Consider the following 17,531-nt stretch of genomic DNA (forward strand, 5'->3'; position numbering starts at 1 on the left):
CTGAGAAGTGGTCTGTGGTTATCACCTGCAGAACCACTCCTTTATTGGGGGTGTCTTGCTAATTGCCTATATTTTCCACCTGTTGTCTATTCCATTTGCACAACAGCATGTGAAATGTATTGTCAATCAGTGTTGCTTCCTAAGTGGACAGTTTGATTTCACAGAAGTATGATTGACTTGGAGTTACATTGTGTTGTTTAAGTGTTCCCTTAATTTTTTTGAGCACTGTATATATATATATATATATATATGTATATATATATGTATGTGGCCTAGTTACAGTTGTGACTTAAATCGGCTTGAAAATAATGTGCAAATATTGTACAATCTAGGTGTGCAAAGCTCTTAGAGATTTACCCAGAAAGACTCACTGCTGTAATCAAATCAAATCACATTTTATTTGTCACATGCACCGAATACAACCTTTTACCTTACAGTAAAATGCTTACCTACAAGCCCTTAACCAACATAGCAGTTTTAATAAATAAGTGTTAAAGTATTTACTAAAATAAACTGAAGTAAAAAATAATAATAATAATAAATAAAAAATATATTTAAAAAAATGAAAAATAACAATTAAGGAGCAACAATAAACAGTAGTGAGGCTATATACAGGGGGTACTGGTACAGAGTCAATGTGGAGGCTATATACAGGGGGTACTGGTACAGAGTCAATGTGCGTGGGCACAGGTTAGTCGAGGTAATTGAGGTAATATGTACATGTACGTAGAGGTAAAGTGACTATGCATAGATAATAAACAGAGAGTCGTAGCAGCGTAAAAATGGGGGGTGGGGTCAATGAAATTGTCCAGGTAGCATTTTAATAAGCTGTTCAGGAGTCTGCTGGCTTGGAGGTAGAAGCTGTTAAGAAGCCTTTCGGACCTAGACTTGGCGCTCCGGTACCTCTTGAAGCTCTCAACCTGCCCCATTACAGTCCCGTCGATGAGAAAGGGGGCGCGCTCGATCCTCCTTTTCCTGTAGTCCATAATCATCTCCCATGTCTTGATCACGTTGAGGGAGAGGTTGTTGTCTTGGCACCACACTGCCAGGTCTCTGACCTCCTCCCTATAGGATGTCTCATTGTGGTCGTTGATCAGGCCTACCACTGTTGTGTCGTCGGCAAACTTAATGATGGTGTTGGGAGTCGTGCTTGGCCACTGCCAAAGTATTCACTGCCAAAGGTGTGAATACTTATGTAAATAAGATATTTCTGTATTTCATTTACCAAATGTGCAGAAACAAAGCTAAATATTGCTTCACTCTGTCATTATGGGGTATTGTGTGTAGATGGGTGGGACATATTTTTTCACCCATTTTGATTCAGGCTGTATCACAACAAAATGTTGAATAAGTCAAGGAATGTTGAATAAGTCAAAGAATGTTGAATAAGTCAAAGAATGTTGAATAAGTCAAAGGGGTATGAATACTTTCTGAAGGCACTGTATGTATCACTGCCTGTTTTCTGAGTGTTTTTGTGTGTTATTTAAGCCCTAGTATTGGATTCCTCTCATTCTTTTTGAGCACCTCTCTTACTTTCTTTTGTTTGCTGAAGTGCAGAGGCTTACCTGAACTCTATTTTTCACATCGTCTTTCACAGTATAGCTGGTTGTGCATTTGAATGTTATTAGGATCCCCCATTAGTTGATGCCACGGCGTCAGCTAATCTTCATGTGTAAAAAAAAAAAAAAAAAAGTAATAATAATAAACAATTACAATTTAAATTGCCAAATGTTGCAGGTCACAATGCCCATGCGGATTTTCAAGCTGCTGGGTGTGGAGACTGTCATCCTGACCAATGCAGCTGGAGGCCTCAATCAGGACTACAAGGTTGGGGACATCATGATCATCAAAGATCACATCAACATGCCTGGCTTCGCTGGGAACAACCCACTGGCAGGACCCAATGATGAGAGGTGTGTGGTTATGTATATAGGGAACGGTTAAGGACGTACAATAGAGTGATTACAGAATGCAAATTAAAAAGGGTGCCGACGCCCAAAAATGCCTGTTTTACTTTAATTAAGCAAATGTAATTACTAGGTAATGTTTTTGGGGCATTTACCCTTTTTCCACGACTGGTTTATCAGGGACTGAAAACGGATTTGGTTAAGTTACCACCTTCTCCTCCTCCTAGGTTTGGGGTTCGGTTCCCCTCCATGTCTGATGCGTACGACAGGGAACTTCTGCAGCTGGCACAAGGTGTGGGGGCGGAGCTTGGCTTTGCAGACTTCCTGAGAGAGGGAGTTTACTGCGTCCTGGGCGGGCCCTCGTTCGAAACCATCGCTGAGTGTCGTATGATGAACAGACTGGGGGCTGACGCTGTGGGTGAGTCCTGGAGCAGCTACACCAAATTATCACAACTCCTCAGCACTATTACAATCATCTTCTACTCGAGAAACAATTTAAACTTCTAAACTTCGTCCACTGCCATAACAATACTTTTGCAAGCACTCCATTGTTCTTGTAGTTTGCTCTTGCAGCATTTCATGCAGAATTATGAAGAATGCAACTCTGCAACTTTTTAATTACATTGTCAGTTGGTGCATTGCTTTTGTCCTCCTCTTTCTCGTTGTTCTAGGCATGAGTACGGTGCACGAGGTGATTGTAGCGCGTCACTGTGGGATGCGTGTGTTCGCCCTGTCCCTGATCACCAACCAGGCTGTGATGGACTACGACAGCCAGGAGAAGGCCAACCACGAGGAGGTCCTGGAGACAGGCCAGCTGAGGGCAAAGCAGCTAGAGCGACTGGTGTCCAACATGGTGACCCACATAGAGCACAACAATAACGACGCCTGATAACTCTGACTGAACCTGGTTACACCGTGTGTGTATGGGGGGAGGGGGGCATTCCGTAATCACCCTATTGTACGTCCCCTAGATATCTGGCCACGCTGTTCCTTTTCTGTACTTTAACATTCTTCAAGGTAGCCGTTTGTTGACAACATGAATCATTGTTTAATGTGTGTTATGGAAACATGACAATTCGGAGTAAAGTACTATTATTTATGAGCCCTGCACTAAACGTTTATAAATATAGAGCTGTATTGAGGTGAATTGACCCGGTGCACTGACATTTTAATGTGTTAACTTTATATTTATTTTTGTTCAGTTCAGAAATACTTGCACGTTGTACATTTTCTAACAAGTGTGACTAATATGTCGATTTTAAAATTAGATGATATAGGTGAAGTAAATTACCAAAACGTAAGGGTGTTCCTATAATATAGTGGGCTCTAAAGTGCGACCAATTTGGTCGCAAATGCAACAAAATATTTTGCTGTGCGAACTGCAGTTTTAATTTTGGAGCACAGAGAGAATGGTAAAGGGATAGCTTCTCAGGAGATCCGTGATTCTAGTAAAGAGGTTCAGTATGAAGATGATTAGAAACTGCTTCTCCAATAGAAGATCATGCATGTAGTTATGCGATGTCCTGGCAAAGTTAGCTAGCTAAACTCATGTGCGGAAACACATCATTGGGTCGAACTGTCGTGTTGCACTGAACTCTGCATTTGCATTCCGTCAAATCAAAGGCACTCCTTCGATATAAATGAAAACGTGTACGTTTGTCACTTTCACAAGGTTATGACATGTTCAGCTACTTAAAACATTGGCTCGAATCTAGATTGAAAATCGAGAAAATTAACGACTAAGGAAGAATTTTCCACTCATTGATTTCCCAAACCCCAGTCTGGTCTGTCGAGTCGGCTTTGTGACGCGTTCCTGGAACTATCACAATGTTGTGCCTCTCAATGTTTAGAAACTATGTGATCATAGCAATGAGTGAATGACGGTTGTGACTAGAGTAACTTTACGTAGCAGGTTAGGAGAGCATCTGAGCTAACCCTAGCCATTTTATACCCTTAACCTAAGTATCGTAATCAACCACATTAGTTATCCTAACTTGCTGCATATTCCCCCCCCTAACTTGGTGCATAAGTTCTACTAACCTGCTATGAAAAAGCCACTTCCGGTAATGGCCGTACCCCTTTCTAGTCAAAACCATGAATGTCATATCTTTTGCCTGTAGACATCACAAACTTGACGCTCTTAAAGAGACACTGTACAATTTAATGTAATGCATCTCAATAAGAAAATAGTGCTTTTGCATAATGTAGAAACCTTATATTCCCCACATGACCAGTATTTGTATCAACATTTTAGCTTTTTATAATAAACCAATGTATTTACAGCATAACATATTAGTTTCTAGGGCACAACATGTGCTTCAGAGGTAAATATAATTAATATAGGCTATATATGCTCTATAAAAAAACGTTGCACTTCTGATTTTTTTTAGTTGGGAGCACCAGTGCTACCCATGACGTCTGAATTTAGAGCACTGACTGTAACGTGCTGTAAAGTAGCAGTGTGTTGGTGTATTAACAATTATGTTCTCTGTATATTTTTAATACTTATTTATAGAAGCACTTTTTATCGTGTAATGTATGCTTTTTAGTCAACGTCTTAAAAGGGGTCAAACTAGATTATTTTACCTTCCAAACGGTGGGTAGTTTTAGCTTTGCCTTTATAAGAATGCTCATGAATGTGTATATCGATGGGGATTGAAAGGTGAATATAGGGTATTTTGTTGGTGCTACACTCAAGTCTTACTGTCACAATAAACGGAGTCAACTTGATAGACTGTGGTGTTCAAGCGCCACTTTGTTTTCTATGTCTCTGTAGAATTACTGTGTTGTCTCACCACAACTGTCAATCCAGGAAGCTCTTTACCACTTTCTCACCCAACATGTTTTAATGCCATGTTGCACCTCCAGCCAGCAATTTCCATGACGTCAGCGCAATGTTTTCTTATAAATACCCATACAAGGTCATGAGTAGGTTCTGTTTTACAAGCTGTCCTCCCCATCCCTTTAAGAGCATGGGGTTGTGTCCCAAATGGCACCCTATTCCCTATATAGTGCACTGCTTTTAACGTGTTCACTGTATAGGGAATAGGGTGTCATTTGGGATGTGACCCAGATCCTCCTATCATAATTAACCCTTTTTGTCTTATGCCTAATGTGTAAAGTATGACTGCGCCTGAGAACTGTGCTGTCAAGACCTAAATCAAGTTCAACCAAACCTAGTTGCTTTTTAAAACTAGCATCACCTTAATTGTAGAATAACACAAAGGTTGCATTTCCCTGCTCAGACATTGCACGCCAGACGATGCAGTCAGGCAACAGATTGTTATAAAACGATGTAGTTATCGGATACGTAAAATACCTGTTGTAAGATCTGGCATGAGTCAGCAACATCAGAGCAGGGGAACACAGACTAAATCTGGGGGGTGATGCCCAGAATAGAGGTATCAACTATATGACACTTTTAGATCAATTACTGACCCCAATAGTCAGGAAACATCCATTTCCTCTTTCTTATCAACACAAGTGACAAACGTTTCTGCAACCTTCACAAATAGTCAGAATCAACTACAGGATTGTCTTTTACCAGGCTTGGAGCTGCTGGTCCTTTACGAGGCTTGGAGCTGCTGGTCTTTTACCAGGCTTGGAGCTGCTGGTCCTTTACGAGGCTTGGAGCTGCTGGTCCTTTACCAGGCTTGGAGCTGCTGGTCCTTTACCAGGCTTGGAGCTGCTGGTCTTTTACCAGGCTTGGAGCTGCTGGTCTTTTACCAGGCTTGGAGCTGCTGGTCTTTTACCAGGCTTGGAGCTGCTGGTCTTTTACCAGGCTTGGAGCTGCTGGTCTTTTACCAGGCTTGGAGCTGCTGGTCTTTTACCAGGCTTGGAGCTGCTGGTCTTTTACCAGGCTTGGAGCTGCTGGTCTTTTACCAGGCTTGGAGCTGCTGGTCCTTTACCAGGCTTGGAGCTGCTGGTCTTTTACCAGGCTTGGAGCTGCTGGTCTTTTACCAGGCTTGGAGCTGCTGGTCTTTTACCAGGCTTGGAGCTGCTGGTCTTTTACCAGGCTTGGAGCTGCTGGTCTTTTACCAGGCTTGGAGCTGCTGGTCTTTTACCAGGCTTGGAGCTGCTGGTCTTTTACCAGGCTTGGAGCTGCTGGTCTTTTACCAGGCTTGGAGCTGCTGGTCTTTTACCAGGCTTGGAGCTGCTGGTCTTTTACCAGGCTTGGAGCTGCTGGTCCTTTACCAGGCTTGGAGCTGCTGGTCCTTTACCAGGCTTGGAGCTGCTGGTCCTTTACCAGGCTTGGAGCTGCTGGTCCTTTACCAGGCTTGGAGCTGCTGGTCCTTTACCAGGCTTGGAGCTGCTGGTCCTTTACCAGGCTTGGAGCTGCTGGTCCTTTACCAGGCTTGGAGCTGCTGGTCCTTGGCAGGGCTAGAAGCTGTAGTTGAAGCACTCTGGGGTAAAGTTTCCCCTAGGTACAGCTCAAAGATCAACTTCCCCTTCCCCAATCCTAACCTTAACCATTGGTGGGGGAAATGCTAAACTGGATCAGCATCGAGGCATCTTCACCTTACTCCGGTGGGAGCAGGCACAGTAATCAGGAAGTGACATCAGTGTTTGTAAATGGTTAGGAATACTCAGGCCATTGTTTGCTCTGTAAATGGCATTTATACTGTATCTGCTGTGTACTAAAGGTTCCCCCCCAGAGACGTGAAACTATGCACACACACATAGCCACATCAACATTGAGCCATGTCGTAGCCTGGGTACCAGTCTGTTTGGCCAACATTCCACTCCTTATACTCCATGGCATATGACAAGGAGTGGAACGTTAGCTAAACAGACTGGTACCCAGGCTAGTCATGAAGTTAACTGTTGCAAAGTTACTCTGCCATGTTTAAAACAGCAGCTTCAGATCATACTGTAACTTCAAATATATACAGAACAAAAAATAAAAGCTGTTGCCAGAGAACTGAATGTTCATTTCTCTATCACAAGCCACCTCCAAAGTCATTTTAGAGAATTTGGCAGTACTTCCAACCGGCCTCCCAACCACAGACAACGTGTAACCACGTCAGCCCAGGACCTCAAAAACTCATTCTGATTGGGTGGGCCTATGTCTTCTCAGGCCCACCCATGACTGCGCCCCTTCCAAGTGATGTGAAATCCATAGATTAGAGTCCCAATTAATTTATTTAGACTGATTTCCTTCTATGAACTGTAACTCAGTAAAATCTTTGAAATTGTTGCATTTATATTTTTGTTCAGCATATATCCGCAAAGCCCTTGCTTATCGGAAAAGCATCATAACACCAATATTTCTGTAATAGGACAACCTCTCCACAGAGTTTTCTCTATTTTCTTTGACTCTGCTCTGCTGAAATGAGTGATTCGCTATTACAGTAAAGGAGAACTTCAAATGGGCGTTAGTTCTTGTCGTAAAACTGCACTAGGGTGACTATTAGTTTGCTCTGTTCTGAAAGTTGAGTACCACTGCCCTCTGGTGTGTAGAGATTTACACAATTACACAATCCAATACAGCAGTCAAGACTCTACAAAGGTTTCCCTGATTATTAATTGGTTTCACAGCATATTGTGTGCGTCTATGTGACGTGGCCGAAAGTAGAGCACTATATAGAGAAGATGGTGCTATTTGGGACACAGCCATTGTTATATGACATGAATAGGTAATAAAACTTTTTGCCAGAATACTTGATTATGGAGAGTACCGATTTTCATAGTTTATTAAAAGGCCTGATGCAAAACTATTCGATGTGTATTTTATTTCATGAAATGTTTCTGTAGTGTTGAAAATAGCATAAAACATCAAAGTTCTAATTTTTCTTGAACTATTTTCATTTCTAAAGTAAAACGAATAACTATCTTAAATTCAGACCATATTTACGGACTTCCTGGATAGAGGTTTAATAATAATAATAATAATAAATGACCCACTCAGCTATACCCAGCATGAATAATCCTGTGCCTCTTCAGATGGTGCAGAAGAGTGAAAGTCTTGCCACACTGAGAGCAACCATATGGTCTCTCTCCACTGTGGACACTCTGGTGGGTCTTGAGACTGCTCTGCTGGGTAAACCTCTTCCCACACGTGGCACAGCTATAGGGTCTCTCTCCCGTGTGAATGCGGTGGTGTATAGTCAGGTGCGAGGAGCAGTGAAAACTCTTCCCGCAGACGGTGCACCGAAACGGCCTCTCTCCCGTGTGACTTCGCTGATGTATCTTGAGATAGGACAGGCGACTAAAACTCTTGCCACACTGCGAGCAACTGAAAACCTTCTCTGTTATGGCTGTACCCCAGTGATTTTTCGTATTATAATGAGGCATAGAGAAGCTTCTGAGGCCACCTGGTGTAAAAGTGTTATTGTTCAATCGAATCCCTAAATGGGAGGCAGTTGGTCTGTCAGTGTCACTCAGTCCAAAGCTTCGCTCTGCTGTGTGTCCAGTGTCTTGAGGCCTGGACGGTGGGATGTGATTATTCCTCTGGGAGAACACCTGATCTCTCTGCCTGGTCTGCTGCTGTGAATGGTTGATCTGCGGTCGGCACTGAAAAGAACTAGACACAGACTGAGGTGCACTTACTTTCTCTTTCTGAAAGACTTTGTTGTACATTGATCCATTGCACGGTCTATGTAAAGGTGAGATGGCTGATTTACTAGGGCCTTCCACTGGGCTAGAGAGGGGCTGTGGCTGAGGCTGAGCCTCGGAGCGATCTGGAAAACTCTCTGAATACTGGTCGGCTACATAAGAGAAATCAGGAAAGTCAGTCTCTATGACTATGTCATCATTCCCTTGAACTATAGACGACCACAGTTGACTGTCTCTTTCATCCATTACAAATTCAGAGCTCACGGGGTTCTGCTGCTTTACTGTGCTCCTCTGACATCCAGCCTGACTGAATCCAGAATGTTCTTCCTCCTTCTCAGTCTTTATTACAAACTCTAGAACACTGGTCTCCTCCTCGCCACAGTGCCCAGACTGAGACTGGCACAGCTCACTAAGCTTCTCTTGGCCTTCTGCCAGCTGCTCTTCCAGGAGAATTAGTGGGTCCTGATTCTCCTCTTCTTCCAAGTCCTGATGATTCCCAATGGGAAGCTTCTGAATGGCATTATTGACGTATGCAGTGTTTCCTAGATAGAAGGTGCAAAGACAATCGTTATAATTGCAAAGCAAAATAAATGATATATTTGTAGTTACTTACATTATGTCAAGAATTGCATGCCCTTCTTATATGTCCCAAAAATATATAATTGCAAAGCAAATGTTATCAAATGAAGGTTCAGCACCATGGCCAGTAGAACACTGTTTGGAAACAAAGTAGCCCAAACCCACCCTATTCTCTACATAGTGCACTCCATTTAACCCAAGCTTTACGAGCCCCTGTTAAAAAGTAGTGCACTATATAGGGAATAGGGTACCATTTGGGACAGAGCTAGTGTTTTGAAAGGAAGTAGGCCTGTCCAATGAACCCAATGAATGCAGTTACCCTGCCCACTGAATGCAGTTGCCCTGTCCAATGGCCCACTGAATGCAGTTGCCCTGTCCAATGGCCCACTGAATGCAGTTGCAGTGTCCAATGGCCCATTGAATGCAGTTGCCCTGTCCAATGGCTCACTGAATGCAGTTGCTGTGTCCAATGGCTCATTGAATGCAGTTGCTGTGTCCAATGGCCCATTGAATGCAGTTGCCCTGTCCAATGGCCCAATGAATTCAGTTACCCTGTCCAATGGCCCATTGAATGCAGTTGCCGTGTCCAATGGCCCATTGAATGCAGTTGCCGTGTCCAATGGCCCATTGAATGCAGTTGCCGTGTCCAATGGCCCATTGAATGCAGTTGCCCTGTCCAATGGCCCAATGAATTCAGTTACCCTGTCCAATGGCCCAATGAATTCAGTTACCCTGTCCACTTGGTCCTCTGTGTTGCTCCCTGCTCCATGATCCATCATCCTGTCTCTCTACCTTAATGAAAGGGGTTTCTATCTCTGCAAACTAGAAGAATGAAACTATTAGACAGTATGCATTGTCAATTTGTCAGGTTTCAAGTCTGTAAGATTTAATTGGGTTATGGGTTTTCTACTAGTTGAGCAAAGGGCCTCAACAGACATGCACCGTCAAGGCCCTTCGGTCTACTCGGAGCCGAAAGGAATACGATACTACCAATCTCTGATTCAACTACACAAGAATCAGTCTATGGAGCACAGACCTTAATTTCTCCCAAAGCTGACCCAAACGCATCCTCATCTCCTCGCTGACTGGGTCTCCAGTCTGAAGCACAGCTGTCCATGTATTTCTCTGAAACAGCAAATTATTACAGACATAAAGGAGACTCCCAGGACTCTCCAGTAGTATTTTTTTGACAGGTAGGCAACCATAAGATTCCGACCTTATTTATGGTCACTGTAAGTACATCTTCCCAGTATGGTCCGGAGCTCGGCGAGATATGGTTTGGAAAACGTTGTGTGTGTGTGTGTGTAACCTTTATTTAATTAGGTAAGTCAGATAAATTAAGAACAAATTGTGCTCCGCCCCATGGGACTCCCAAGCCGAGTTTTCTAATCAACGTTCCTCAATCCAGGGATAGAAGATGGCGCTGCACTACTAATTGTCCAAAATGATACAATGAGAAGACTGAAATACTGATCGTTTTTACTTAAACTGCCCTATTTTGACCTCATGCTAGACTAAAGCAACCCATTGGATTCCACAACACTTCAGGTAGTTTACTCACCTCAACGCTAGGCGTCGTATTTTCACGGAATCCATGGGCTGCTATAGCCTAGGTAGACTAACACTGGGACGACAAAAAGGCAGTTTAATAAAGAAAATAGCACTATTTCAATATTTTCGACGTAACATTTTGATAATGGGAAAATTAGGATTGCAGCGTCATCTTCCATCCCTGGATTGAGGTACGTTTCCAGAGCCATATCTAGCGTCTGCTCTGTGGTGTCCTGAGCTAGCAACGGTAGCCTGACAACTACATTTCAAAACAAACCAATTTTAAAAATCGGCCCAATAACAATCTATATTTCTCTATCTAATGTTTTGCCTTGAATAAACACAACCACATAAATACTTAGCTAGGTATTAGAATAGCCTTATCTACAAATAACAATAGAGGCCTAGCCTGTACGACTGAGCGCGTTGGAGCTAACGTTAACTAGGGAACATAACAGTAACGTTAAAACTTCTGCGTACCACAACATTTGGTACATTACTCACCGGTGTGTCGTGAAATCCGCGCAATCTTCAGTTCATTATCCACCATGAGCAGTTTTCTCCGCAAAATTTCATTTTCATTATGCTTCCGAGATATTTCGAAATGTAATACAGCACAGTTGTCATCGATAAGTTTGGCGATTTCTGCCACCGCTGATTTGGCTAAAACCTCCATGATCGAGGTTAGTTGTGTCTGAAGGGCGATACAGTTAGACATTTTGAGTGTCGTTTAAAAAACGAGTTAATGTAAATGTTATTCTAAAAGCTAGCTAGCTACATCAGCCAATTTAAATGTCTGCAAAAAATAAACCTAGCTAACGTTAGCTAGCTACTTCCGAGTCAAAATCTTCTTCTATCATATAATGGCTGTCAGCAAACAAATGTTAAAGGTGCATGCCACCACCTACTGTGCTGGAGTGTGTGGACAATCATGGTTTACAACATTAGTTCCATATTTCTAAATCCTCCAACATAACTCAGCACTTCTGAGAGAGAGAGAGAGAGAGAGAGAGATTATAATAGACCATGCCACAAATCCCTTCCAACCCCCCCAACCCTATCCAACTCAATGACCTTACTCTTAAATCTTTCCCTCTCTTCAACATACTTGCAACAATATAACAACACATGCTCCATCGTTTCATCAACCATACTCTCCAGACACAAACCAGTCACATGCTTGCTAACAAGATGTAAAGACAAGTTCAATGTATAATGTCCTAGACACATTGAGCAAATACCACCTCTTCCTTCCTAATCTAACATTTGAATCTCGGTCCACCAACCTTTCTTTGGAGGGAATATAAATGCCGGCCCTTGGGCTCAGGGTCCCATCCTGTCTGCCACACAAAAAGGCTCTGATCTTACATTTGGCCTCACCTTTACCCAGTGGAACATTCATATAAATTATGACTCATTTTAAAGCTCATTTGGCTATGTGGTCTACAATTTCATTCCCTTCCACACCCAAATGGGCTGGGACCCAGTAGAATCTCACTACTTCACCCACTATCTTAATTCTCCATAATAACATGAATGCCTCCAATAGTAGGTCACTCCTATTAGATTTGCCAGATGATAAACTATTCAATATAGACAGAGAATCTGAGCGTACTATATATCATTCTGACAGGTTGAACATCCTCCACCCACTGAAGGGTAATTACTATCGCCAACTGTTCAACTGAGTATACTGACAGTTCGTCTGTTAGTATTCTACATATCTGCACATTAAATTCAAGAACATAAATGCCTACTCCTGTGTGCTCCACTATCTGGGTCCTTGGATGTATCTGTGAAAAGCAGTAAAAATGCATAAAAACTTATTCCAATGTAATTGTCAACCAGTTTCCTTAAATCACTGACTTCTGACCAATATTTTATTCTCTACCAAGGTTAGATAAACAGGATCTGGGAGTAACCAGAGGAACATCCCTTATCAGCACAGAAGGGCCAACCTCCAACTCCCTCAAACCACACTCATGAGCAAGCTTTCCAACCAAACCCACTGCCTTGTCTAGTAGTATATTCCCAACCAAAACCTTCCTAGGTTTTGGCCTTTCTAGGGAGTTTTTCCTAGCCACCGTGCTTCTACACCTGCATTGCTTGCTGTTTGGGGTTTTAGGCTGGGTTTCTGTACAGCACTTTGAGATATCAGCTGATGTACGAAGGGCTTTATAAATAAATTTGATTTGATTTTGATTTGAACAGTCATCTAGAACGGTAGCAGTGAGATGATCCACCTCACAGCCTTTCAGCCTAACCCAATAAGCTAATGACAGTTTTTTACTCTGTATATCCAATGGCATCTCACCTGCCTCCACTAGTAAGACACATACAGATGTTGATTTAAATGCACCAATACATATCCTTAAAGCTGTATACTGGATCCTGTCCAGCCTCTGAAGCCAAGATTTCGCTGCTGTTCCATAAACTATACACCTGTAATCAACTGTCGTCCTGATCAGAGCTCTAGAAATATCCATCAACGATGGTCAGTCAGCACCACATTCATAACCAGAGACCGAGCGCATAAGATTCATCTTCTTACACTTTGTTTCAACATTTATGACATGATCTTTCCATGTATATATCTTATTGAACCATAGACCCAAATATTTGTACTTAGAAACCCTCCCCATAGGCTGTCCATACAGAAACAACTGTATATTATCAACAATTTTCTTCTTTGAGAAGAACATACAGCAAGACTTTGTCTCTGACCATTTTAAACCCCAGTAAATCTTGTTGAATAGATTTGGTCACGAGAGACATTCCTTCCCCTCTTCCTTATAGCTCCATCATCAGCATATAGGGAAGCCCCAATATCCCTACCTACATTCGAAAACAAATCATTAATCATAATATTGTACAAAATAGAACTGACAGCACTGCCTTGAGGAATATCATTGTCGACTACATAGGCATCAGATAAAATAGATCCTATTTTAACTTAAAAATGTGATTAAATAAGAAGGATAAAACCCAGTTATATAATCTCCCACCAATACCAAGTCCTTCCATCTTAATCAGTAGGCCTTCTCTCCACATAGTGTCTTTTCAATATAAAAAAAGACAGTAGCAATTACTTCTTTCATGGCCGGAGTATTTTCAACTTGCTCACCTTTACTAATGTATCCAAAGTAGATCGACCTTTACGGAATCCACTTTGACAGTGACTCAATAAACCTCTATGTTCCAGGAAATATGACAATCTGATGACTATCATATTTTCCATCAATTTACACAAGTTAGAGGTCAGTGCTATTGGTCTAACTATCAGCACATGAAGGGTCCTTGCCAGGCTTTACAAAAGGTAATATTGCTGCATGTTTACAACCAGGTAGGTATAAACCCCTCACTACAAATCCTATTAAATTATCCCAGGGGAACGTACATGACCTCATCAGGTACAGTAGATGCTTAAACATTACATAGCACAACTGATCATGACCTAGGGCTTTATATCCACAGCCTATTAAGGTTGAAAATCAAATCAAATGTTATTTGTCACATGCGCATGTAGACCTCACAGTGAAATCCTTACTTACAAGCCCTTAACCAACAATGCAGTTTCAAGAAAGATCCCTAATAAAATAAGAAATGAAAGTAACATATAATTAAAGAGCAGCAGTAAAATAACAATAGTGAGGCTATATACAGGGGGCACCGGTTAGTCAAGGTAATATGTACATAACAGAGAGTAGGAGCAGAGTAAAGGGGAAGGGGGGGGGGGTAATGCAAATAGTCTGGGTGGCCATTTGATTAGCTGTTCAGGAGTCTTATGGCTTGTGGGTAGAAGCTGTTAGAAGCCTCTTGAACCTAAACTTGGCGCTCCGATACCACTTGCCGTGCGGTAGCAGAGAGAACAGACTATGACTGGGGTGGCTGAAGTCTTTGACAATGTTTAGGGCCTTCCACCGCCTGGTATAGAGATGCTGGATGGCAGGAAGCTTGGCCCCAGTGATGTACTGGGCCGTTCACACTACCCTCTGTAGTTCCTTGCAGTCGGTGGCCGAGCAGTTACCATACCAGGCAGTGATGCACCCAGTTGGGATGCTCTTGATGGTGCAGCTGTAGAACCTTCTGAAGAACTGAGGACCCATGCCAAATCTTTTCAGTCTCCTGAGGGAGAATAGGTTTTGTCGTGCCCACTTCCCTGTGTTGTGCCTTGCGGTCGGAGGCCAAGCTGTTGCCATACCAGACGGTGATGCAACAAGTCAGGATGCTCTCAATGGTGCAGCTGTAGAACACATCTCATATATGGTCAAATCTGCATTCAAAGAAGAGTCAACAGTGTCTCTTTTCTTATACACATTAACATGAGCATTTAAAATGTCACACCTGCGTTGCTTATATACACTGAACAAAAATATAAACTGTCCCATGTTTTATGAGCTGAAATAAAGGACCCACACAATTTTCCATGTGCACAAAAAGCTTTTCTCTCAAATTTAGGATATTCTTGTTAGTCAGCATTTCTCCTTTGCCAAGATAATCCCATCCACCTGACAGGTGTGTCTTATCAAGAAGCTGATTAAACAACATGATCGTTACACAGGTGCACCTTGTGCTGGGAATGATAAAAGGTCACTAAAATGTGCCGTTTTTTCCATACAACAAAATGCCATAGATGTCTCAAGTTTTGAGAGAGCATGCAATTGGCAGCGATTGCAGCCTCGAGTCTTCTTGGGTATGATGCTACAAGCTTGGCACACTTGTATTTGGGGAGTTTCTACCATTCTTCTCTGCAGATCCTTTCAAGCTCTGTCAGGCTCTGTCAGGTTGGATGGCTATTTTCAGGTCTCTCCAGAGATATTCGATCCGGTTCAAGTAAGGGCTCTGGCTGAGCCACTCAAGGACATTCAGCTACTTGTCCTGAAGCCACTTCCGATTTGTATTGGCTGTGAAGCTTAGGGTCCTTGTGCGGTTGGAAGGTGAACCTTCGCCCCAGCCTGAGGTACTGTGCAGATTTTCATCAAGGATCTCTTTGTACTTTGTTCCATTCATCTTTGCCTTGATCCTGACTAGTCTCCCAGTTGCTGCCTCTGAAAAACATCCCCACAGCATGATACTGCCACCACCATGCTTCACCATAGGGATGGTGCCAGGTTTCCTCCAGACATGACGCTTGGCATTCAGGCCAAAGTTTTCAATCTTGGTTTCATCAGACCAGATCATTTTGTTTCTCATGTTCTGAGAGTCCTTTAGGTGCCTTTTTGGCCAAGTCCAAGCAGGCTGTCATGTTCCTTTTACTGAGGAGTGGCTTCCGTCTGGCCACTCTACCATAAAGGCCTGACTGATTCAGACCCCTTGACTTTTTCCACATGTTGTTACGTTACAGCCTTACTCTAAAAGTGAGGTTTTTTTACTCATCAAAGGACTTGAACCCGATCAAACATATCTGGAGAGACCTGAAAATAGCTGTGCAGCAACGCTCCCCATCCAACCTGACAGAGCTTGAAGATCTGCAGAGAAGAATGGGAGAAACTCCCCAAATACAGGTGTGCCAAGCTTGTAGCATCATACCCAAGAAGACTCAAGGCTGTAATCGCTGGCAAAGGTGCTTCAATAAAGTATTGAGTTAAGAGTCTGAATACTTATGCAAATGTCTTAATTTGTTTTTTTAATAAATGTGCAAAAATTTCTAAAAACCTGTTTTTGCTTTGTCATTATGAGGTATTGTGTTAAGATTGATGAGGGTCAAAAAAATAATTAATCCATTTTAAAATAAGGCTGTAATCTAACAAAATGTGAAAAAAGTCAAGGGGACTGAATACTTTCTGAATGCACTGTATCGTTCTAGATCGCAAATCTCCAGATATTTCATCAAACATCGCCACAGATAGTTGACAAGGGTTATAAAAATGTTGCTACTTAATATTACTACCTGCACTGTAGATTTCCACTATCACACATTCATATTCAGATGGGACAGGTATATTACCATATATATGACCTTCCCTTATGAATGTAGCACAACCACCCACCCTGTCCAATTGATCAATAAGATCCAACTGAACAATAACCAGGAATAATAAAATCAAGATGTGGTCTAAGCCACGTTTCTTGAGCACATATCACATCAGGTTTGATCTCTAAATCAATTCCATACTTCTTAATGTCCTGACCGTTAGCAATAAGGCTTCTGGCATTCCACTGAAGGATGACAAAAACCATGACTCTATCATTATACTGAGACATTCAATCATTAGAATGATTAAAAGTCAACATATCAACAATCATGGCTTCAGTAACATCTGTTACTCCTAAAAACGGTTGCTGCTCCCACAATAACCTTCAACTTGGCTGTTCTTCTTTCCTCAAGTGCAGTCATGTTGATAACCTTTCCAATGAAGGCTATGAAGTCAATCTGATTAACTATCAAGGTGTCTTTTGACACGACATATTTGTGAGAGCAAGCTTTCAGAACAGGCCTCGTAATGGTGTCAGGACCAACATAACTCCCTACAGTAGGTCTACTTCTTCCAGGACTGACCCTGTCATCTCCATCATTCTGCCTAATAATTCCACCAAACTGCCTTGAAGCCTCTGCTTAAGAGACATTATATATGATTTTATATCTTTGGGCCTCTCTAGCCACTTTCTGCACCTGGCATCCACCAAATGCTGCACTGTGACCCCCACAATTACAACAGTTAACCTTGACATTGTTCCCACATTCACCATAATCCTGTTCCCCTCCATATATTTTCTTTCCTTTGCACAGAGCCGCTACATGTCCCATTCTTTGGCATTTAAAACACCTTAATGGAGGTGGGCAAAACTTTTTCAAACATGAGTCAAATTTTTGTTACCGTAAGTACAAGAAAAGTGAACACCAAATTTTTGTTACCGTAAGTACAAGAAAAGTAATAGGAATCCTCTTATAAAACATTTTATTTTACTGTCACTAAATAAAACAATTAACACACAAAA

General features: G+C 42.1%; 2 protein-coding genes across 3 annotated transcripts in view; one reads left to right on the forward strand and one right to left on the reverse strand.

Moving 5' to 3' along the window:
• LOC112260889 (purine nucleoside phosphorylase) overlaps positions 1-4,637 on the forward strand; it is an 8,672-nt gene extending 4,035 nt beyond the window's left edge. Inside the window, exons 4-6 of the mRNA XM_042329078.1 lie at positions 1,738-1,913; positions 2,135-2,325; positions 2,579-4,637. Of these exons, the coding sequence (XP_042185012.1) occupies positions 1,738-1,913; positions 2,135-2,325; positions 2,579-2,796 (585 nt within the window). The 3' untranslated portion in view covers positions 2,797-4,637. The remainder of the gene's footprint in view (positions 1-1,737; positions 1,914-2,134; positions 2,326-2,578) is intronic.
• A 2,985-nt stretch (positions 4,638-7,622) lies between these two features.
• Positions 7,623-11,447, reverse strand: LOC112260888 (zinc finger protein 567). 2 transcript variants are annotated; one of them, XM_042329077.1, is made up of 5 exons: positions 11,097-11,447; positions 10,603-10,665; positions 10,078-10,166; positions 9,773-9,863; positions 7,623-9,004 (listed from the first exon to the last, which is right to left on the reverse strand). In XM_042329077.1, the coding sequence occupies exons 3-5, from the start codon at positions 10,156-10,158 to the stop codon at positions 7,812-7,814; spliced, it is 1,365 nt and encodes a 454-aa protein (XP_042185011.1). In that variant the 5' UTR covers positions 10,159-10,166; positions 10,603-10,665; positions 11,097-11,447; the 3' UTR covers positions 7,623-7,811. The 2 variants fall into 2 exon arrangements, with proteins under 2 accessions (XP_042185011.1, XP_024292026.1); XM_024436258.2 differs by lacking the exon at positions 10,603-10,665.
• Positions 11,448-17,531: the final 6,084 nt, after the last annotated feature.

Source organism: Oncorhynchus tshawytscha, linkage group LG10 (genome assembly GCF_018296145.1).
Source record: "Oncorhynchus tshawytscha isolate Ot180627B linkage group LG10, Otsh_v2.0, whole genome shotgun sequence".
NCBI classification, from domain to species: Eukaryota; Metazoa; Chordata; class Actinopteri; order Salmoniformes; family Salmonidae; genus Oncorhynchus; species Oncorhynchus tshawytscha.